Consider the following 24,681-nt stretch of genomic DNA (forward strand, 5'->3'; position numbering starts at 1 on the left):
CAAGCGTTGAAATAGATGTGCTTGTTAGATAAATTTACGAAAACGTCTTTAGTTCGCAAAATCTTTTTGGCCTCGTATACCCAGGCAATGATAACTGATTCAAAATTTTCGTTGGAATTCCTCTGATCAAAGTAGACATACGTGCCTGACTACATAGGCTCATTGGAGAGAAACACGCGGGGATCCAGACCAAACACGTGCGTGTGTTTATTGTTACGACACGCGAGTATGCAGAAGTTTCTTTAATAACCGAAAGAGACATCACATTGATATACTATTTTTCAATATTACTAACTTAATTGTTCTTAATAGATTATTTTGTCATGGTAAACAGGTTATTCAAGATGAGCTTTAACAACAGTACTATACAACGAAGGGAGATAATTAATCATCCAAACTAGGCCTATATGAATGTAATTTTCTGTAGCCAATATTTGATAGTCTGACATATCAACTGCCAATTCAAACAAAGATTACTTTATCATACCTAAGAGATCTCACATCATCTCAATAGCAAATGGAAGATTTGGCACTTCCTTATTTCCCTCTAGGACCACTTGTGATTTTCATTTTTTGTACAGTTGGTTAAGGAAATGTGATATTCTTTGAGCTTTCTAAGCAATTTCAGCCTGGTGGGTGATATAGGTCCTTAGGGCCTACGGTTTTGCTGTATGATATTGTTTGAGGTTTTAGTATGTCTTGTGTTTTAAACAGGAAATTCAATGAACAGCAAATGAGATGTGCTTTGATCCCAATTTTTATTTTTTCTCAATTTTTTTTTGGCATGAAGGATTAGAAGTTTCAGCTCTCCTACATGAAGAGCATGGTGTGTTGCCCATCTGCCATCATCTTTTCCCTTCAAATGACTTATTCTCAATAACCAAAAGGTGGGATAAAATGCTATAAAAATCAAATGAATGATGTTTACTCGCTTTCAAGGTCACAAGGGTTGAATATGTTATTCATATGAATGACCTTGACCCACTTCCAAGGTAACAGGGATTAAATATGTTGAGGTAAATATGTTCTTTTCAATTACTTGGCTCGGGCTTCACTGACCCTTTTATAGATATGTATATAGCTGTCCTGGTTCTGTTGAAAGTAAGTAAAAAGATCAACGTAGTTTACTAACCCCAGGTGCTGGGATGTTGATCTTTCTTAAGACACTGTTGGTCTGCCAAGCATCAGTGTTAATTTTGACACTGTGAATAAATGTCTACTGTAACTTTTTGCAAGCATAGGAGGAAGGGAGATAACCACTAATTGTAAGACGGGATACATGGTTGGTTTTTATTGAGGAGTTTGATTAGTTGGACAAGTGTTGTTCATTTTTCAATTATTGTAGTCGCCAGGTGATGAGTAGTGACCAGATATAGTTGTAGATATGTCACATATTGGTTGGTCTTCAGTGCCTTCTGGGTTTAAGTCTTTGTTGTCGTTATGCTCCATTGATCTGATATCAGATGCCTTTGTTTATGTTATAACCTGTTTTTGTGTCTGCAGAGAGTTCTTAATTCCCTAATCGTCTCCAAATTTGTTACAGATTTAAGTGAAACATCGACAATGACATGGATCAAATGCCAAGTTTGTAGAGAAGAAACCTCCAAGTATAAATGTCCACAGTGTACAATACAGTAGTAAGTGTTTTAGATCTTTGATATACATGTGTATTAGGATTGAGTGGTTGCCTTTTGTAATCTTATAATTGCATTAATTTCTTAAGATATTAAATGAGTTTTTTTTTTTTTTTTTACACAAATATTTTATTATTCCAGCGATAATTGAGACTGCCAGGGTTGGGGCCCTGGGATCAGTCCCTTACAAATAATGCCCTCTCCACAGAAGAGTTCTCGTACACCACACACCATTCATACGTACAAAATATAAATATTTACATAGTCTATTTCACCATGTTTTTTTTTTCAAATATCTCCAGTCTTTTTTCACAACTTCTTCACACCACTTTCAAACAGTTCATTGTATAGTTTTGTTTTATACAAGTTGATCAGAATTTTCACACACCTTTCCCACATAACACACACTAAATATCTTTTAATAACAAACAAGGACCTTTGCACTGATGGTGGCCTTTAGGGGGAAGGTTGAGGTTTCTATTTGTTTTGATTAAAGGAGACTTTTAAGGGACATAAATCCATTTTATTGCCTAAATGATGACACTTCAAAAACAAAAAACTGAATAACTTTGATATCAGTAGATGAAAATGAAAATAAATTATCTCGAAGAAGACCTGGAAAATGTGTATAATTGAATATATTTTTGTATAAATTACTCCAATCCATGGGAGAGGTTTGTAAGTTTAATACTGATTGCCATTTCTCTTGGCTTTTAATTGGTGTCTGAACATATTTAGCAGTAAACATGGAATATGAAAATTTGGAATTGGTTTTTGATAACACCATTGAAAGTATGTCTTTTCTTTTTAATGGCCTAACATTTATTCCATTAAGAAGTTCTTCCCTATATTCTTGTTTCCATTTTCTATCGACTTTTCTGCCTAGTGCATATATTTGCTAGTTTGTCCTCACAATGAGTTTCCTCAATACGTATAATATCTGCTTTCTTCTGCTTAAATGTATGGAACACATCTCTTCTTTTTGTACTATCAGATTTAAGTCCCCTTACATTCATAGACAAATTTTTATACTAGCCATCTGGTAAATAGGTCACCAATCGTCCCCCCAAATGTTCCCCAAACAGTCCAACAGGCCCTCCAGTGTTATTGTGTAATTCTTCTGGTTTTATATATGTGGGCATACACACAAACACAAGTAAAACAATTTCCACATTACCCATGATTGCATAAAGTATCAATCTACTCTGAATTAGTTTCTGCAATTACTTTTATAAGGAACAATGCACATTTGATAAAACATTTACAAGAAAAATGATATGTAAAAGAATACCTCATGCTTCTATGCAAAAAAACTCCAATTCAAAGCATAGACGTTATCATATAGTTTTACATGAAACTATATGAACTAGTGCTTACTTACCCAAAAAAAGCAGCACTTTACAGCTGATCTGATATGCAAAACTTTTTGGTGACATTGTAGAAAGGAAACTAAACTGACTTACTTTTTCCTGTATCGGACAAAATATATAATACATCCATGTATATACTGACCCTATCAATATACCTGGCCAGTATACAGAACTGTATATAAAAACATGGATGCTCATCAGCCACTTCATAAGAATCTGTGATAAAACTTTTCTAAATGTGTAAGTATATATGTCTACATAAAAAAACGACCTTTATGTTGCTATAACTAATCTACAATACTGAAGGTGGAAAAGCAAATAACCAAGGTCACAAAGTCCAAGGTCAAAGGCTATCCAACATAGCAACAATTGTCAAAAAGTACATCACACAACATTTCATGGTACTAGCTGTACATGTGACACTCCAGCTGCTCTAAACACATACGTATAGGTCAGTACCAAAATTGAAATGTTAATATAGTTTCTTACCTCTATATGGCAAAATTCAGAAATCCAATTAATTAATCCATTCCATTTTAAAGAAGAGTATACATACAAATATATACATAGAAACAAAAAAAAAACACACAAACATGCTTCAACATTGGTCACAGGTTTTACACTGTCCTTGGGAACACATCTTCCAGACTGCCAAACAAGTCCACCTGTTTTTTCACACCAGTCTTGTTTTGTGCATACACTCGTCCATTGAAATACCAAGCACTTTCTACACAATCCATACTGATTAAGTGGTTGATTAGAATAGCATTGGACTTTGTAATGTCCGCAGCAAGTTTCATGCCACCTGCTACCTTCTTTTTTTCGCTCATGAGATAGTTCCTCAAACCTTTACTCCAGAATTTCAACACTAGAGGTCTCGGTCTTGAAGGATTCTTACCAGGAACTCTGTGTATCCCTGCCAAGTCATCTGGAGTTATCCTAGCACCATTCATCTTGGAGTTTATAATGTCTGCTAGTTCTTGGAAGTCCATCACCTTTTGTTCTCCTCTCCAGGGTCCGCTAGTTCGTGGAAGTCCATCACCTTTTGTTCTCCTCTCCAGGGTCCGCTAGTTCGTGGAAGTCCATCACCTTTTCCTCTCCAGGGTCCGCTAGTTCATGGAAGTCCTTTATGTTGTTGCGTTGACTGTATTGTTCGTTGTAGCTTGATTTGATCACTTCTGTCAGTATTCTGATGTCCTGCATATCTTTCTTTACTTCCTTTAACTCGATGTTTCTTTCTTCCTGTTGCTTTTTAAGTGTCTCTATTTCTTTTTGTTTCTCCAAAAGTGACTCCTGTAATCTGTAATTGTGAGCATTCAAACTGTCCATCTCCTCCTTGAGTTTAGCAGTAAGTTTCGCTGCTTTGCTGTTTGAAGTCTTTCTCCCATTCCACCTGTATCTCCTTCACTATTGAGCTTACTAATTCTTTCAGTTCTGAACTCTTAACCAACTTGTCTGTCATGGCCTTCACATCACTTTCCAACTGTTCCTTTATAAGGGAAATATCTGTCCTGACTTCTTCAAAAACATTCTCGGATTTCTTTCTTGTACTCTGTCCCAAAGTACTCTCAACACAGGCTTCTGTTGTCCCTGTCCAGAACTCATGGTCAGCCTGATACAAATACAACACCACACACAGGAAAGCACACCAGACTTGTGTCAAGGTAAAATCCCCATGTTGTGTCCACAGGTAAGTTCACACACTTTGGAGGGTATGATGAACACTGTTCACCAAGTTCAAATATATCCAAACTATCAAACTTTTTCTCCACAAAAGTCTCAAAAACTACATTATATATGTTTTATCAAAATACACCATTATTAGTACATTGATCTTAACTTCATGTCTGTCAAAAATGGTTTTTCAAAAAAGTCCAGAAAAGGCATAAAATATCAGCAGAATATGTGACTAGTCAACTCAATGCCAATGCTGTTTCCTCAAGATATTAAATGATGGTGTATGATTATTTTTGGAATGTGTGTTGATTTACTTTATTTCCAGTAGATCCAATACTTTTTAATAGTGAATTTGATTTTGTTTTTGAAAATTTGATTAATTTAGAATGGGAACAAGGTTTATGATTTGATAGAAATACAAGAAAATCCCTTTTGAATGCATTCCATTCCTATTGTAATTATTTGTTTGCTTTAAAATGATTCTCATTTTCCATTTTTTCCTCAGTTGCTCTGTTGGATGCTTCAAGAACCACAAAGGTTAGTGTCATGTGTTTTCATTTCAGTAATAATTACCATAACTTTAGTATGCATATCTCCCACTAATTCCCATTCATTTGTATATAATATAAACGAAAAAATATAAACCCAACCCCCCCCCCCCCCCCCCCCCCAAAGGGAGCCCCTCTACCTGCCCATAATACCTACTCACAACCTCAGACACATCCTTCTTTATCCATGGCATTGGGCTGATCAGACGTGTTCTACCTGTGTGCCGATTCTCAACATTTACACTGCGGTATTCCCCATTCTCTTTGGAATTTTTGTTCATTTCAAAGCGGGTTTTACCGTTTTTGTTTCTTTTCCCATTTGTTTGTTAAGTTGGCCTGTTTATTTCAGCTTTCATTTTTCCTCCGCCCTTGTTCAGACACGCGTTGATGAATTTTCTAATTTTTTCGATTTGGGTTGTCTTTTGTTACGTTTTTTTCTGTTTATTTATATTCAGTTCATTCACGTTTTTGCTTATCCTGTACTTGCTTTACAGTGATCGAAGTAAGCTTTCAAATCTTTATTTCTTTTGAAGTTGCTTTTGTTCTGTGTAGCTGAGCGTCATGGCCTGTAACGGTCTTCGCCGAGGTACCCTGAATGGTTGCGGTCAATTTTATAGTGAATCAGACCCCCATTCCATGTGTCCCCAGTGCCGCACCTGCTCAGAGGAGACACCCTGTGACTCCTGTTTACTTGGTTCTCTCTCTGTCAGTGCGGCGGCTACCGTTACTGCCGATAAAGTGAGAACGTGAACGAGAGAACTACTGTGACAGCCTACTCTGCGGTACACTTGTACTGTGTATAATGCACCTCGCATGTAGCCAAGCTGAGACCAGTCGATCTATTTATAGCACACAAGTTTACCTGTACGTGTGTAGCGAAGGTCGCTTAGACCATAACGAGGTGCTCAAAAAATGGCGGACGACAATTTTGACAGGTTTCTGATGGAACTAGATCCTGGTTGATCGAGTACAAGAAAGAGTTCGAAAAAGTGTTTGTACGAAGCTTTTCAACATTAAAATACCTAAGAGGCAGCGAAGTTCAAGCAATGGCTATTCCAGAAGTCTACAAACGGCTGATCATTGATAAGATTATGAACCTACAGACCCCTGCTACGAAAGAAAAGATGAAGAGACATTTAGAGTTAGAGGGACAGATTGCAAAAGTTCCAAGGCGTGACTTGTACCCAAAGAAATCATTGGATTTTGGTAAGGAAACGGCTTACGATCGCGACAAGTCTCCATTAGGTCTAGAAACAGAACTTGATAACCTGAAGGACGAAAAAGAATCTCTGCATATTTTGTTGATGAGCAAACGGGAGGAGGTAACGGAACTTCAGAAGAAGCCCGAAAATGTTGACGTAATGGCTTTCCCCGGGAATCCCATCACAAAATACATGTGTGACAACTGCCACAGAAAAGGTCATCGAGCCCGGGGCAACAAGGGTGACAAATCCTGTCCATTTCCCCCATGCATAGGATTTGAAGAATGTGGAAACGACTCGAAACATCCAGAACACAAGCAAGTTATCAGCAAGGTACTGTAATTTTGGTAATATTCTTTTAAGGTTAACACATTTCTCCTGAGTTTTCCTGATATCATTTTTTGGCAATTTCGTACTGATTAGGTAGTTCTGTCATCCCGTCTCTTAGTTAATGTTCGAGAATCTTTATATAATGTAATTTGTTGGAAAAGATAAAGAAAAAATGGCACTGATTGTATTTACGATTGAGATTAAGATTAACGTTAGGCCTAATCAGTGCATGACCTCTCAGAAATTAGGTGCTGGAAAATGAAAATACGATGTAGTGGCAAAAGATAGCGTTAAGAGTCATTATTGAACATGAAAGTTAAAAAATATTTTATTTATGCAGACCTGCATTTGATTTCTGATATGTGTTGAGGCTGCTTAAGCATAACAGCAGTCTATGATTTCTGTTTTTGTCTAAATTTTGATACTTGAACTATGCCACTGTTTAGTCTTATTATGTTGGTTACAAAAACAAACAAATCAAATTAAAAAAATAACTAAATAAAATTTTCATTTGGCACATCTTGTTTTCACATTAAATTACTAAAACATTTATTTTCACATGTACCAGTAAGTAATCAATTGACATCATTTCCCTCTTTATCTTCTTCCAAAAATAATATACACTTGTAAAATTTTACAAAACTTCCATAAAATACTACAGCCAGGAAATTTTCTATAAAAAGATTGCATAAAATATGTAGAGTAAATGGATCACTGTATATATGTCATATTTAAATATTATTTATACATATTTTTTTTAATTACAGGTCTCCAAGGAAATTTCCTCTTTAGAAAAAAGACTCAAGACCATTGATGAGGAGATCCAAGGAATAAATTCTTTCTTAAGACATAATTCAACCAGTTTCATTATGGCCTTGAAACCTGCTTTAAAGGCGCAATTTCCTGAAAGATATGCTGGTCATAAGGGAGCCCAGGCTACGCAACGGGATTTAAGGATACTGAAAATTTTGACAAAACCCAGGCAATATGGATTGGGGCTAGACGGGGTTGTGGGTTGGAACTTCTACCTGAAAGAAATTTGTTATGGAACCATCAAGGTATTTTTTAAACTTTTGGGAATTACTTACAATTTCCAAAAAGAGAACATTTTTGAAGATAATTACTATGAAAAATTGAGAGCAGTGCAAAAATTACTAAAAGATTGGTCATTTAGAAATTTATCCTACATAGGAAAAATTATTATTATAAAAACATTAGCCTTACCTATTTTTATTCAGACATTAACTGTCCTTGCTGACCCTCCTTTACATATAATTAAGGAATTACAAAAATGTTTCTTTACCTTTCTATGGGAGGGAAAACCAGATAAAATAAAGAGAAATATTATGTACGGTGATTATAAAAATGGGGGGTTGCGTTTTCCACATATTTTGACTTTTTGTCACTCACTTAAGATGTCTTGGATCAAAAAAATTTTTGATACCTCAAACCACTCAGTTTGGAAAACATTACTTATAGATAAACTAGAATTGGTTGGAGGTGTAAATATTTTTAAAATGACAAGGTTAGGATTAACTGAGATATCAAAAATGTTCAATACTTTTTGGAGTGAAGTATTTACAGCTTGGGCCTCAGTACAGGAAGATGTATCCCCCACAACCCCAGAAGAAGTTATATCACAGCCTATCTTTTTCAATAATTTTATCAAAAGAGGTAACAAATGGTCCTTTTATAAACAGTGGTGTAAAAATGATATATTTTTTGTTTCAGACTTATTAGAAAATTATCGTTTTATGCCATATGATATATTTAAAAACAAATATAACATTAATGTTAACCTGATAGATTACTATGGTGTGATTAATGCCATTCCAAGGAACTGGAAAGTAATTCTGCAGAATGTAAATGTTCAAGTACCTATGGTAAATGTTCAATATAGGTTAATTGATTACCTTAATACACATGACAAAGTCACAAAGTACTTCTATCAAATTTTTATTAAATCTGTTTCTGAGAAACCTACAAATAGTCAAAGAAAATGGCAAGAAAACTTAAATACTGACATTAGTGAAGACACTTGGGAGTTAATTTATTTAATATCAAGGGAGATAACTGATGATACAAAACTTCTAACTTTTCAGTATAAAATATTACATGGGATATTGTATACAAATACAAAGTTAATGAAATGTAAACTTGCAGAAACCGATAGATGCACCTTCTGTACAAATGAAAGAGAAACGATTATACACCTATTTTGGGAATGTAATGTTGTTAAAACACTTTGGTTTTGGTTAATAGAATTATTAGAAAATAGAATTATTAGAAAACAAACACCAATTGTCTTTACCTAGAAATCCAGAAGTCTTTGTTCTTGGTGTAGTAGAAATAGAACACAGATATGAAATCAATTGTTTAATGCTTTTTATGAAATACTTTATATTTTTGTGGAAATTAAAAAATAAAACTGTAACTATTTCTGAATGCAAGAAATATATTTCTCAATATAAAAAAATAAGGAGACTCTATCGCAGTACTGAGAAATGGCAGATAATTCTAAAAACCTGTATTGACACTGACCTTGTGTGGTAATAATTATATTCATTTATGCATAAAAAAGTGCAAAAACAAATTTTGATGTGATGTTTTCAAAGCTTGGGGTACACTTAACACAAAATATGAAGATAAGCTATTTCAGAGTAATATATTATCTGTCCCAATTTGGTATAACAATAAAATAAAGATAGGAGGTAAAACAGTATTTTATGAGAGTTGGTTTAAGAAGAATATAACTATTATAGCTAATTTAAGCAAAGATACCAACAGATGTGTTTTCTATGGAAGGGAAGAATTTATTCGAAAATATCAAATAAATACAAATTTTTTACAATACCAGGGTCTCGTCTCTGCAGTCAAAAAATTTATTGCATCAGATACTATCTCTAACCCCTCTATAATCTATCCTTGCATACCAATCACCTTACGTATCTTTCTTCAAGACAAAAAAGGGTCAAAAAGGTTTTATAATACTCTAATTAAATGTAACGTGTTACCATCGGGTACCAAAAAATGGAATAGTATATTTGATAAAATAGATAAACAAACTTGGGATAAGTACTATTTAATGCCATTCCATGAAACAAAAAATACAAAGTTTCAGTGGTTCCAGTATAGGGTAATCCACCATGCATTAGCAACAAATTCCCTTCTTTTTAAAATTAGATTAGTTATCTCCCCTCTTCGTGTGTTGTGTAACTCCGAGCGCGAAACAATCATTCATCTGCTGTGGGAATGTCAGGAAGTACAAAGACTATTACAGAGTCTTGATATTTTGTTAGAAGCTCTATTTATCGCTTTCTCAGTAAACAAGCAAACTTTCATTTTTGGTCTCCTACATCAAAACTTCCTTCCAAGTAACAGAGTAGATAATGAGATTATAATTATTATTAAACAGTATATTTATAAAATGAGATGCTTACACCGTTCACTAAACTTGCATGCACTAATTAATACAATCAAAGATAATTATATGATACAAAAATATATAGCTAATGGTAAGGATGATAAAGTAAAACGTAAATTTGAGAATGAATGGAAAAAATGGGAAAAATTAATAGTTTTGATCTACACACTTTGATCTATTACCCATCGCATTAACTAGTTTTTGTTTTTTTTATTATTTATAATTTTTTATAATTATATACATAACAGTCCTTGACCATACCGAGTAATCAGATATAAAGAAAGAAAAACATTAAAAGATTAAATTACTCTAACCTATTTTACCATCTCACCCAACAATCCACTTTACTATTTCTTCCTTCTCTTCAATTTCTTTCTCTTTAAATTTCTTATCCCTAAGAAAGTTCTATTCCATTTCTTCATTTCTGTATGTTGATGTCAATTTATGGTTGTGTGTGTGTTTATGCATGTGTGCATGGGTGCATTTCAAACAAAAGTTTACGGTGATATTTATGAATCATAAGGTTTCATAATGGTTATGAAAGTATGAATCTTGATTTGATGATGATGAATTGTTGAATGTGGATGATGATGATGCATTATTTAGTATGTACAATAATAATGATAGTAATATTGATTGTGGTATATATGTTGAAATGGATGATGAGGAAGATTATCATGTTTTTGAGGATGATGATGATGATGATGATGATGATGATGCATTATTTAGTGTGTAACATAATAATTTTGATTGTGATATATGAGGATTATCATGTATGGTGATAATAATAATAATAATAATAATAATAATGATCACATGCATTGTTGAATGTTGATGATGATGTTGATGATTCTTTTGAATGGAGTGTTCTTATTTGACACGCAATGACTATATGTGCACCTGTGGTTGGATGTGTGAGAGGGTGTGAGTGTATTTGTCCTGTTCAACATGTAAAATCTTGAAAAATAAAAAATTATAAAAAAAATATTCACCAGAATATAATGTTGCAGAATGTGTGTTCGGAGAAATGCGAAAGAGGCTCAAAGACAATACCGAATTTACAAACGCATTTCCTGAATTGGCTGTAGTGAACTCCTTGATGGACATCCCTTCCTGTCATCTTCGCCATTATTATAAGGCGTGTGGTTATATTTGAGTGTCTGGATAAACAAGTTATGCTAACAAACATAATAGATCTGATCAATATGTACTTTTGAAATGAATATCTGTTTTATCTCCTCTTACTCTATGCTAAAATAGATAGGCTACGTAAAACATACAGAATAATAACAATGGTACGTCACTTCAGTGTTGTATGGTTCAAAATAAACAACAACAATTTCAAAGTTTCATGTTTCTTATATTTTATTGCACAGAAAAATTCTTTTGACATTACTTCAATGATACAGAATGACATATTACGCAAGTGGTTCGTCTGTCTGGGTACACACAGGTAAGTGTGCTATAAATAGACTAGTAGGAACGGTTCAGCCAACGATACACAGTACAAGTGTATCGCACACTGAAGACTGTTACAGTACTTCGCGCGTCCACACTCACCCTTCATCGGCAGTAAATGTCCTTACTCTGGCTGGAAGAGTAAATCTTCTGACCGGGGTAAGGGCAAGCACAAGTCTATCGTTTGGTTGTCTAAGGATGTTGCCCATGGTGACTTTGTGCCTGGACCCACCGTCTCCGTTTCGGCAGAGTTGGTTGGGGTCCAGGGGGTGGCCCCTTCCTCCCAGCCTCAGGCTGGTTCTTGGGAGGAGCAGTCCGGCTCAGAGTGGGATCGCTCTGATGCCGAATCGGTTGGGACCCCCCGTAAGCCTTTTCAGAGCTTGCCTTCGGGTAGGTGTGTGTCCCAATCACTGGGTACTAACATGTTTAGTGCCTCCAGTGTATTGGTGGCTTCTGGTCCTGGGGAGGGTCCATGTCCGGTTCCTGGGTTGGCCCCGCCTCCAGGTTTTGAGGCACCACCCTGTAATCCTTTAGGTTTACAGGTGGCACCTCTTGTTAGCGAGTCTGGCTTCCGGACGGGACCACAGTCTTCCTGCGCCGTCTGGTCTTTCGTTGCCCGATTCCGGTCACTTTGTTGACTGGTATAGGTTTATCAGTGTCTGGGAACCCCGGGTTCTACATGGGGTTTTCGGTTGGCTGACCAGTCAGGCGGTTTCTGCCCGATGCCTTCCCCTAGTTTCGGTTTTAATCATGGGTTTGCACATGGTTTCCCAGGACAACCAAACCATTCTTTGAGTGGTTTGGGGACTCAGTATCCCAGCAATAGCAGTTCCAACCCGTACATGCATGGGTCTGCTTCCAGTGGGAGTGGCAGATTTCATTCGGCCATTGGTCAGGGTTTCCAGCCCCAGTCTCAGGCAGGCCACTTTGGTCAACCCTGGGGTCACTCCCAACCATGGGGTCCATCTTCCTACCCTCAAGGGTTTAGATTTGGTCCCTTTCCATTCTCTCATTGGAACCCTTGGGATTTGGTTTCCCCAAACCAGCAGAGGTACAGTAGTTTGGTGGTCCTCCCTCCTTCCCAACAATCCTCCCGTTGGGGGGCTCATTCAGCCGGCACTAAGTGATACCGGGCTAGTAGTGCTTCCGCTTCTCAGGCGGTCCACTCTGCTTCTTCTTGATGACCTCCTATCAGAAGTCCTATCTTCAGATGGTGCTCCTTCTGATAGTTAGCCCCAGTCGTCAGATGAGGCTGAGGATGAGGTGGTAGCTGAGGCTTCCTACCTCATTTCGGGCATGCATGCATTGTGCACGGATGTTGTCTTTATTCTCGGCGAGAAGGATTGCCCACCTCCTTCGGCGTCATCGGTCCGGGAGGCCACCACATTACTGAGTTCTGTGGTGCAGTCGAGGAGACTCCAGCGGTGGGATGCACGCCCAGCTACTCCAGAATGTTTTTGGTCCAGAAGAAGTTGGTGCTTGGCGGCTGATCATCGATCTGAGTGCTTTCAACAAGCACACAGATTCTCCTCACTACTAGATGGAGACCCCACGAAGCATCATTGCTTCCTTGGGGAAGGATATGTGGGCAACCTCAATCGATCTGAAGGATGCTTATTTCCATATCCCCATACAGAAGCAGGGCTAGCTCTGGGTCAAAATTCAGTTTCGCCAAACCAAATTTTTTTTGCTATAAGCGCGCAAACAGATTCCGGAACTCGCCCTCACCCTCACCCGACGAGCCCTTAATTCCCTCATATAATAATAACAAATATGCTAATTATATAATTACATTATTTATTCACTGTTTTAACAACAATACATCAAAACATAATACAGTATATGGTAAAAGAGTTTATAAACATGAAATTATTACAGGCCTTCTGCATCTCGACAGTTTGCTGTTGGGTTGCCAAAGCAGCAGAGTGAGAGTTCTCATCTGTAAAATTGAAAATAAAATTTAGAATAGAATTGGACATTTGCAGAGAGATACAGGATTACATTGAACCTTATTTTACACCATCAAAGTATTATACTTATTACAGTAACTTCCTAAGTAATATATCTCTTAAAAACATTTCAGAGATAATAAAGACATAATCGTTAAACTAAAAGATTGTGTTTCTAATTCATGTGCCAAGCAGGCTGTAATGAGTAACTACATTGTACCATCCTCCAGGCTGTATAGTATTTCTGAATTACTTAATCTAAATTTACATAATTTTCTGTTCATAAATGATGAATAGTTGTATATACCTGATCCTTTCTCATGCTTAACCAAGCACTCTTTCTTACTGCAGTCATCAGTGAAACTATTTCTAACTAATGCCTTCATACATATGTCACAAAATATGAGCTTTTGCTCTGGGTCATATTTTAGCCATGGCCTGCCAATTTTCCAACGATCTAGAAACTTTCTTGAACTACTGCCCTTGTTAGTAACCTGATCAGGGTTGTCATTTTCCTTTTCAATAGATGGTGTCTTAAAACCAAATGATGACAATCTGGGTACTTTCCCATCCCTATCACTAAAGGGGAGTTTACGTTTTCCCATTTCATCTAACGATCTATCTTAGTGAAGGGCCAAATCTGATGTGACCAAAATATGTACAAAAATATAAAACAAAATCGGCAACATAGTGTAAAAACAACAAAATTATATCTTGTGTTTCTTGCTATTTTAATAGTCGATCAAAAAGGTTAAGAAGCCTATTTCGGGCCCTTTCAAATACACTAGTTTACTAAGTTATGTCTGCAGAAATCACAAACTCATGCCCAATTAACGACATCGACACACCTAATGATCGACCTTACGTAAGCCAATTCCCGATAAAACAACATCTTTCCTTCAGCTAACTTACCTTATTGTTCACGGCAGAGGCTATCTCGGATTGAGACAATGGAGACATCATTGGATAATTGGCGATTTTCATTACAGGCGTGTTGCTGTTTAGACAGGTAAACGTTGCTGTCAAAACACAAAAGAGTTCTGATAGCTGACCTTGCCCCAGCTGCGGGAGTCAGTCAGCCGTGACCGTGTAGTACACAACGATGTCGGAGCAAAATTTACCTGTGTCACTCGTTACAAATAAGTTAAACGCCAGTGATTTTTCTCTATACAGTCATCAGTGACTGGAAATGTCTGTAATCGGCATTTTCGCCAATAGAAATTTGAAATCGCCAATCTCATTTCACTTTCGCCAATGGCGCCATTGGCGATCGCCAGCGCGAGCCCTGAGAAGTCGGAAAGAAAGTACCTCCATTTTACTTGCGATGGCAGGGTTTCCAGTTCCTGGCCACTTACCACTGCTCCTCTGGATTTTACCAAACTCTTACAGGTGGTGGTGAGTTTCCTGCATTCTTGGAGTATAGATGTTCACATCTACTTCAATGATTCCCTCATGTCACACATGGTCAGGGATTCTTTGATGCGGGATACACGCTTGGTCCTGAAGCTCTTGCTGAAGATAGGCTTCATTCCCTCCAGAGAGAAGTCGGAGGTGTCCCCTTCTCAGGACTTCGTGTTACTTGGTTACCGTTTCAATACGGTTCACGACATTGTCCTTCCACCAGAGGACAAGTTTGTTAAGGCCCAAGACATGGCTCTAGCTTTCATGGACATGTCCCGGGTTCAGGAGCGTTGGTTCCTCAGGTTTCTAAGGTATCTCAGTTCCCTGGCTGATGTAGTCCCACTGGGGCATCTTCACATCAGGCCCTTGTAAATGTTCCTTCTTTCCAACTGGGTCCCTGCTTCAAGGGATTGGAAAGCAATGCAATGTGGGGGGGGGGTGGGCATGGATCCCGTTGGTAATTCGTTTTGCTTATGACCACTCTGATGAGGGGATGCAAGGGCACATGAGGTCAGGGCTCTCGCTACGTCGTGGGCCCTCCTTTCAGGCTCTTCATTTCTGGAGGTTATGTCAGCCGCTTTCTGGGGAGGACAGACCACTTTCACAGACTTTTATTTACAGTTGCTCATGTCGTTTTCTGACGATCTGTTTTCCTTGGGGCCCTTGGTTGTGGCACAGTCTGTGGCTGTTCCCCCTCCTGTTTCGCATACTAAAGTAATTATTACTGAAATGAAATTGAGGTTTTTCATATAAAACCAATTTTCATGATGTAATACTTACCATAACTTTATTGAGTCCCAACCTATGTTTGTTGATAACAAATTATCTTGCCTCCCCTTCCTCTCTATCCTGCGCTTTCATCTGTAGCCTAAGTGATAAAGAAGGATGTGTCTCAGGTGTTAAGGGCAGATAGAGGGGCTCCCTACAGGGAGTTGTTGGAGTCTCTCTTTTTTCATTAATATTATATCCAAATGAATGGGAATTAGTGGGAGATATGCATACTAAAGTTATGGTAAGTACTACATCATTAAAATTGGTTTTACAAGAAAAACCTCAAATTTATTTGGTATCAAGTCCACACATATCTATTAATGTGCAGTATTACAAACATATGTTATTTCAGTGCCCTGTAATAAGCCAGCCTTCTGACATTATGTGATTGTATGTTGGCCCCCTGGTCTCAACGTAGGGGAAATATGACAAATTTGGATAATTTGACAGAGTACTTAGTTTAATCAACAACTTACAATTCAGTATTTACCAATCATATCATTACAATTTAGGGTTTTTTAGCTCTTCATCCACAGATGGTAGGCAGATTAATTCACACTGTTCATTCATCCTTCTTTCTGTCATCAATTATTAAATGATTCCATATTTCTTAAGAAGCACTGAGTAGATCTTGTGTAGATGTTATCACTAAGTTTCCCTTAATCTTAAAGTGCCCTTTTGATTTTGGGATTTTCAGAAATTAAAAGAAAAAAATAGCAGACAGGCAGCTATCTGGGATTTTAACAATGAATCCAACTGAAATGATCTGAGCTATATTCAAATTCACAAGGGTCAAATGGTCAAAACCTGTGAAGGACTTATTATGGAAAACCAAAAATTGGAGAAGCAGGATATTTGGTGGGATGGTGTTTCTAGGTGAAAGCCTGACAAATTTCAAGAATAAAAAATATTACCTATAGTCCGGGTCATAAGTGTCACTATTCAGAGGTTAAAATTGATTAGCTGTGCCCACTTTGAATGCCAATGGCATATGTGTCAGTGTATTTGTGATAAACATTGATTCAGCTAGTAAAATGTTATGATTTTCTTTTTTTCAGAAACAAAATGTGTATCCTCACAGATGGTAACAACAGATTCTATAACTACTCCAACAACACAAAATAGCCAGAGAAACAAAGGTTGTTATGAAAGATGAAGAATCTAATCACTTAAGGATATATGCTACCTTTTCAAATGAGTTCCTTATTTACTTAAAAAATTACCATGTTGGTTACTGGGATTGTTTCTGAAATAAATTGTTAAAATGGTTTTTTTTTCATGCACATACATTTAATTTATGTCTAAAGAAGATTCAATAGTGATTCTGTTGTCTTCAAATCAAAGTCATGATTGAAAATAAAATATTTTCAATATTAATCAATTAAGAGGTTAAATCTTCATGAGGAAGCAGTTTATTTCAGTAAAGATAGTCTTCATTGAAATAATAATGTGTGTTTCAGAAATAAATATCATTTTCGAGCCAGAAGATGATGAAGAAGCAACAGAGGACACCCTGTCATTACAACAGCTTCAGGAGTTAGGTAAATACTGTAGTTAAAACAGCTAACAATAGTTAGGTAAATACTGTAATTACAAAAGCTAACAGGAGTTAGGTAAATACTGTAGTTACAACAGCTAACAGGAGTTAGGTAAATACTGTAGTTACAACAGCTAACAGGAGTTAGGTAAATACTGTAGTAACAACAGCTAAGAGGAGGTAGGTAAATACTGTAGTTACAACAGCTAACAGGAGTTAGGTAAATACTGTAGTTACAACACCTAACAGGAGTTAGGTAAATACTGTCAATACAACACATAACAGGAGTTAGGTAAATACTGTAGTTACAACACCTAACAGGAGTTAGGTAAATACTGTAGTTACAACAGCTCAGAGGAGTTAGGTAAATACTGTAGTTACAACAGCTAACAGGAGTTAGGTAAATACTGTTGTTACAACAGCTAACAGGAGTTAGGTAAATACTGTAGTTACAACAGCTAACAGAAGTTAGGTAAATACTGTCGTTACAACACCTAACAGGAGTTAGGTAAATACTCTAGTAACAACAGCTAAGAGGAGGTAGGTAAATACTGTAGTTACAACAGCTAAGAGGAGTTAGGTAAATACTGTAGTTACAACAGCTCAGAGGAGTTAGGTAAATACTGTAGTTACAACAGCTAACAGGAGTTAGGTAAATACTGTAGTTACAACAGCTAACAGGAGTTAGGTAAATACTGTAGTTACAACAGCTCAGAGGAGTTAGGTAAATACTGTAGTTACAACAGCTAACAGGAGTTAGGTAAATACTGTTGTTACAACAGCTAACAGGAGTTAGGTAAATACTGTAGTTACAATAGCTTACAGAAGTTAGGTAAATACTGTCGTTACAACACCTAACAGGAGTTAGGTAAATACTCTAGTAACAACAGCTAAGAGGAGGTAGGTAAATACTGTAGTTACAACAGCTAAGAGGAGTTAGGTAAATACTGTAGTTACAACAGCTCAGAGGAGTTAGGTAAATACTGTAGTTACAACAGTTAACAGGATTTAGGTAAACACTGTTGTTACAACAGCTAACAGGAGTTAGGTAAATACTGTAGTTACAACAGCTAACAGGAGTTAGTTAAATACTGTCAATACAACAGCTAACAGGAGTTAGGTAAATACTGTAGTTACAACACCTAACAGGAGTTAGGTAAATACTGTAGTTACAACAGCTCAGAGGAGGTAGGTAAATACTGTAGTTACAACAGCTAACAGGAGTTAGGTAAATACTGTCAATACAACACATAACAGGAGTTAGGTAAATACTGTAGTTACAACAGCTAACAGGAGTTAGGTAAATACTTTCAATACAATGCCTAACAGGAGTTAGGTAAATACTGTAGTTACAACAGCTAACAGGATTTAGGTAAATACTGTTGTTACAACAGCTAACAGGAGTTAGGTAAATACTGTAGTTACAACAGCTAACAGGAGTTAGGTAAATACTGTAGTTACAACAGCTAACAGGAGTTAGGTAAATACTGCCAATACAACAGCTAACAGGAGTTAGGTAAATACTGTAGTTACAACACCTAACAGGAGTTAGGTAAATACTGTAGTTACAACACCTAACAGGAGTTAGGTAAATACTGTAGTGTAACACAATGACCAAACACAGTGTTTACTTGGGTTGACCGAAACGTTTATTTCATCGTATAGTGGTTTTCCATAGTTAGTACTTCGCGTTAGTATCCATTACAAAAGATAGTTCCTAATCAACATACAGCATCATGTCGTGGCACCAAAACTAAACACCTGTGTAAGGCAGACAAAAACTAAAAACCTGCCCGTCCATATCAAAGAGTTCCATACAAATGTCCATGGGCCAACTTGGCCAGGACCCACTCCATCGCGGAGCAGGTCCCATACGGGACTCTGCCCGTCTGCACGTCCGACTCCCAACTCTCTCTAGCTACTCGATCCCAGACTCGACTACACTAGTGCTGGCTATTACCTTTGTATAAATAATACCCAAATACTTAATTCAAGCCTAGTCCCAATTGGACAACAATAACCCAGCCCCCGGAGCATCTAATTATGAAGGCACGTGCGACTAGGAGTACCCGTTATCAACTTCCCATCTTTGATCTACCTTATACATTGTTTCTTATCTTGTTTACTTACAAATGTGTTCGCCAGCGCGAGGCATACAAGAAAGCATCTACCTGTCCTGATCAATCATAATGGCGATATTCTGCCACGGTGCTTCACCACTTGGGTACACACCCCGCCCGTTATCAGGCGTGCATCACTATCTATCACTCACGGGATTAACTGACTTTTGACCTGATGTACTTTAAACTAAGATGCTGCTCTCTACGATACACACCATTCCAAAATTACCATTAAACCCATTTTTTTTACTCATTTTGTTACAGTAGTTACAACAGCTAAGAGGAGTTAGGTAAATACTGTAGTTACAACAGCTAACAGGATTTAGGTAAATACTGTTGTTACAACAGCTCAGAGGAGTTAGGTAAATACTGTAGTTACAACACCTAACAGGAGTGAGGTAAATACTGTAGTTACAACACCTAACAGGAGTTAGGTAAATACTGTCAATGCAACGCATAACAGGAGTGAGGTAAATACTGTAGTTACAACAGCTAACAGGAGTTAGGTAAATACTGTAGTTACAACAGCTAACAGGAGTTAGGTAAATACTGTAGTTACAACACCTAATAGGAGTGAGGTAAATATTGTAGTTACAACACCTAACAGGAGTTAGGTAAATACTGTCAATGCAACGCATAACAGGAGTGAGGTAAATACTGTAGTTACAACAGCTAACAGGAGTTAGGTAAATACTGTAGTTACAACAGCTAACAGGAGTTAGGTAAATACTGTAGTTACAACACCTAATAGGAGTGAGGTAAATATTGTAGTTACAACACCTAACAGGAGTTAGGTAAATACTGTCAATGCAACGCATAACAGGAGTGAGGTAAATACTGTAGTTACAACAGCTAACAGGAGTTAGGTAAATACTTTAGTTACAACACCTAACAGGAGTGAGGTAAATACTGTAGTTACAACACCTAACAGGAGTTAGGTAAATACTGTCAATGCAACGCATAACAGGAGTGAGGTAAATACTGTCAATGCAAAGCATAACAGGAGATAGGTAAATACTGTAGTTACAACAGCTAACAGGAGTTAGGTAAATACTGTAGTTACAACAGCTAACAGGAGTTAGGTAAATACTGTAGTTACAACAGCTAACAGGAGTTAGGTAAATACTGTAGTTACAACAGCTAACAGGAGTTAGGTAAATACTGTAGTTGCAACAGCTAACAGGAGTTAGGTAAATACTGTCAATACAACAGCTAACAGGAGTTAGGTAAATACTGTATTTACAACAGCTAACAGGAGTTAGGTAAATACTGTAGTTACAACAGCTAACAGGAGTTAGGTAAATACTGTCAATACAACAGCTAACAGGAGTTAGGTAAATACTGTAGTTACAACACCTAACAGGAGTGAGGTAAATACTGTAGTTACAACAGCTAACAGGAGTTAGGTAAATACTGTCAATGCAACGCATAACAGGAGTGAGGTAAATACTGTAGTTACAACAGCTAACAGGAGTTAGGTAAATACTGTAGTTACAACAGCTAACAGGAGTTAGGTAAATACTGTCAATACAACAGCTAACAGGAGTTAGGTAAATACTGTAGTTACAACAGCTAACAGGAGTTAGGTAAATACTGTAGTTACAACAGCTAACAGGAGTTAGGTAAATACTGTCAATACAACAGCTAACAGGAGTTAGGTAAATACTGTAGTTACAACAGCTAACAGGAGTTAGGTAAATACTGTCAATACAACAGCTAACAGGAGTTAGGTTAATACTGTAGTTACAACAGCTAACAGGAGTTAGGTAAATACTGTAGTTACAACAGCTAACAGGAGTTAGGTAAATACTGTCAATACAACAGCTAACAGGAGTTAGGTAAATACTGTAGTTACAACAGCTAATAGGAGTTAGGTAAATACTGTAGTTACAACACCTAACAGGAGTTAGGTAAATACTGTCCATACAATAGGTATAGTTTATTATGTAAATTGATTTCTATACAGCAACCAAAAAGGAGTCATTTCCCATTATCAGCCCAAGATTATAGTAAATACAATTAAAAATGGTAGCACTTGCTACTTTCTTGTTCGAGAGTTTTCATACTGCAGGATAGTATTATCATTTTTGAAATTGTATTGTAAGTAATGGTTCCTTGTATTTTTTCTTTACCAGGTGAGTGTCCAGACCTTCACCAAATGCTTGAAAATCCTTATTTACGTGACATGATGACCAGTCTAACAAGGGCAGACAACCCAAGAACAGCCATGGATAAGGCTATGCAAAAACCAATCTTCACTGAATTTGTGGATCAATGTTTGAACATCATTGGGGACAAGAATTGTGCAGATTCCCTTCCCTGGTCATGAATCAACTATTGTGATGAGTGACTTTACTGATTATAAGAGAGGAGGCTATGAGTCAAGAATTGTGAGGACTCTTTTTGCTGGTCACGAGTCAAGAATTGTGAGGACTCTTTTTGCTGGTCATGAGTCAAGAATATGAGGACTCTCTTCGCTGGTCACGAGTCAAGAATTGTGAGGACTCTTTTTGCTGGTCATGAGTCAAGAATATGAGGACTCTTTTTGCTGGTCATGAGTCAAGAATATGAGGACTCTCTTTGCTGGTCACGAGTCAAGAATTGTGAGGACTGTTTTTGCTGGTCATGAGACAAGAATATGTGTACATTCTTTGCTGGCAATAAGTCAAGAATATGAGAACTCTCTTTGCAACACCTGAGTCAAGAATTGTGAGGACTCCTTTTGCTGGTCTTGAGTCAAGAATGGGAGGACTCTTTTTCCTGGTTTAGAGTTAGGAATTGTTAGGGCCAAATGACTGTAAATGATGTACATCATAAAAGATTTTATTTATTCTCTATCTTTTGTGTATCTTACCTTATTACTTGGTTGTTACAAGCCTGTTTGCGCTATATAGCACAGCTACCATTCTTTCTGATGGGTCATGTGACATTTACACTACTAAGAAATTTTGACCATTGCAACCTTTCCCCATGTATCACACAACCAGATAACGATCACTATCTGCTTTTGTAAATTAATTAAACTAATGCACAAACATGTGTAACTCTCTGTAAAGAAGCTATTATTCACATAATAATCAGCCTTGTTTCCATTGAGGGTCTATTTTTTACTGAATAAACAACTTTATACAGTAACTGGGATAAATGCTCTTACACATCACTGCTCACCATTTTGAATTCAGGTTCTATTCATGTGCCAAGTGCACTGGCTCATACCTGGGAGAAGGTGACACAAATTTCTTAGAAGTATTAATGCAGCTCCCTTATTTTTGAAATCTTCAATGTTTTTGATGTACTCCATTATGATAACTAATTAACGTGTTATAAACAGAACACTGGTTCTGTGTATTTCGACATTGCTGAAATATGACTTTTTTTTTCTTTGTTTTTTTCAATAACTGAGTTCACAGTTATCTCCAAGCAAAACAGCATACTTGAGAGATAAGTGCTCATAAACTATGGATAGTGGATGTAGATTTTGATACTAACAGCAAAAGTTAAAGTTAAGTGACAATTTTACCATGTATTCCTAACATTATCATTACAAATGACACCACACAAAATACAGGTAAGACTTGGAAATCACTGAGCAGCATTAACTTCAATGCAGACCCTCTGAAGACCAGAGACTTGTATATTTAACCTAGGACTTCTTTGTAGGATAAGCATTGTTATTGTAGGTTAAAAGATAGTCAGGTTCTGCACCTGGTAAAAATTTGCTTGTTAAGAACACTGATTTTCTGACTGACAGGGCGTCAAGCGTAAAAAGGGTCCAAAAAAAATAGGAAAATAGGAATTTTAGATGTCCAAAAATAGGAAAAAAATAGGATTTTTTTGGAAAAAATATATATAAAATAGGAATTTTTCTTCTTGGTGGCCTCCCAACACCCCTTCAGCCATCCCGTTCCACCACTTTATTAATGAAATAAAATTAGTAATGGAGATATATGTAAACTTTGAAAGCACTTATTTTGTATTAACAACTTCAAAAAAAAAATGTAATTAATTAGTAAGGTAAAAAAGTTTGATGGAAATTATTTAAGAATACCAAAATGTTAATGTTCTGCTTTCAAAGGGGAACATATTATTTCGGTATTCTGAAATAATTTAAACTTAATTTTAATGCTCGAATGCCAAGGACCATCAACTTTTGTTTTTCTGGCTTCAGCTTTGAAAGTTCTTTTCTCACTTTGTCACCAACTACAAGCTCATTATCAGTTAGCTGCAGTTTTACATCCTGACATTGCACAGCTTCTAAGTTACTTCCATATTTTCCTTCTAGGGCACTGGGTTTTAAAAATCTTCTCATGAGTTTCAAAAGTGTGTTACACATGCTGTCATAAACAGTGTGAAATGTTGGACCACTTTTCTGGAAGACAGTAAGGAATTCTTTAAATACAGGTATAATATATTTCAGAAATTCAAGTAGAACTTTAGTACTGGCTTTCTCAGAACCTGTAAGCAAAGCTGCAGCTCTCTTATAATTAACACTTTGGGAGATTTCTTTTCATCCTTTGCTAAATCTTCAATAAACTTGACAATAACATCCCATTGCTCAAGAATACGGTTAATAGCTGGACCAATACTCAGCCATCGAACCTCAGTGTGTTGTTGAAAATTCTGAATATCGGCATTCATTTCCATTTGCAGCTTCATGAAATCTTCTCTCCTTGCTGCACTGTATTTGAACAAGGCATGCAAATCCAAACACAACTGATCGATGTCTTTTCCAAACTTCTCTAACCCCTTGCCAAAAGCATTATGAACTAAATGGAGTGCACAACTTCCAAGATCAACAAAGCCAAGAAAATCTGTATGTTCCTCTTTTATCAGATTCTCCAACTTTCTAAAAATAGTTTTGTTAACATTTGGTCCATCACGTACAAGAGTGCTCAAATTATTTAATGGTAGGCCATCTTCTGACATTTTCTCATGCATTTTTGATGCAACTTTATCCCCCTCTGCATGTCCAAAAAATAGAGAGTTGTAGAATGTAACCCAAACTTTGTTGTGTGTTGGTGACCAGTATCGTAGTGTAAGATCCATTTGTTTCTTCACTTGGGCAGTTGTTGTTTCATCAAAATGGAAGCCCTGAATTGACCACATCATGTACAATGGTGTTCCTAAGAACAGGAGCCATTCCCTCTCCAATCATATAGGATGAGCTTGTCCTACTGAGTGAAAAATTTGCAGCTATTTTGCTATCAGGAAACATGTGTGCAAATGTTGATCCAATGTTATCAATAGACCGAAGGCTAAA

The 24,681-nt window shown here is 36.8% G+C and overlaps 1 protein-coding gene across 1 annotated transcript; it reads left to right on the top strand.

The window, feature by feature from the left end:
* Nucleotides 1-92: 92 nt before the first annotated feature.
* LOC132564005 (zinc finger HIT domain-containing protein 3-like) lies at nucleotides 93-22,208 on the top strand. The gene is made up of 6 exons (XM_060228756.1): nucleotides 93-197; nucleotides 1,544-1,637; nucleotides 5,187-5,218; nucleotides 16,823-16,903; nucleotides 17,225-17,305; nucleotides 21,557-22,208. The coding sequence occupies exons 2-6, from the start codon at nucleotides 1,564-1,566 to the stop codon at nucleotides 21,748-21,750; spliced, it is 462 nt and encodes a 153-aa protein (XP_060084739.1). The 5' UTR covers nucleotides 93-197; nucleotides 1,544-1,563; the 3' UTR covers nucleotides 21,751-22,208.
* The last annotated feature ends 2,473 nt before the right edge of the window (nucleotides 22,209-24,681 follow it).

Source organism: Ylistrum balloti, unplaced genomic scaffold, assembly GCF_031769215.1.
Source record: "Ylistrum balloti isolate Yb309-2 unplaced genomic scaffold, AGI_CSIRO_Ybal_v1 Utg371964, whole genome shotgun sequence".
Taxonomy (NCBI): domain Eukaryota; kingdom Metazoa; phylum Mollusca; class Bivalvia; order Pectinida; family Pectinidae; genus Ylistrum; species Ylistrum balloti.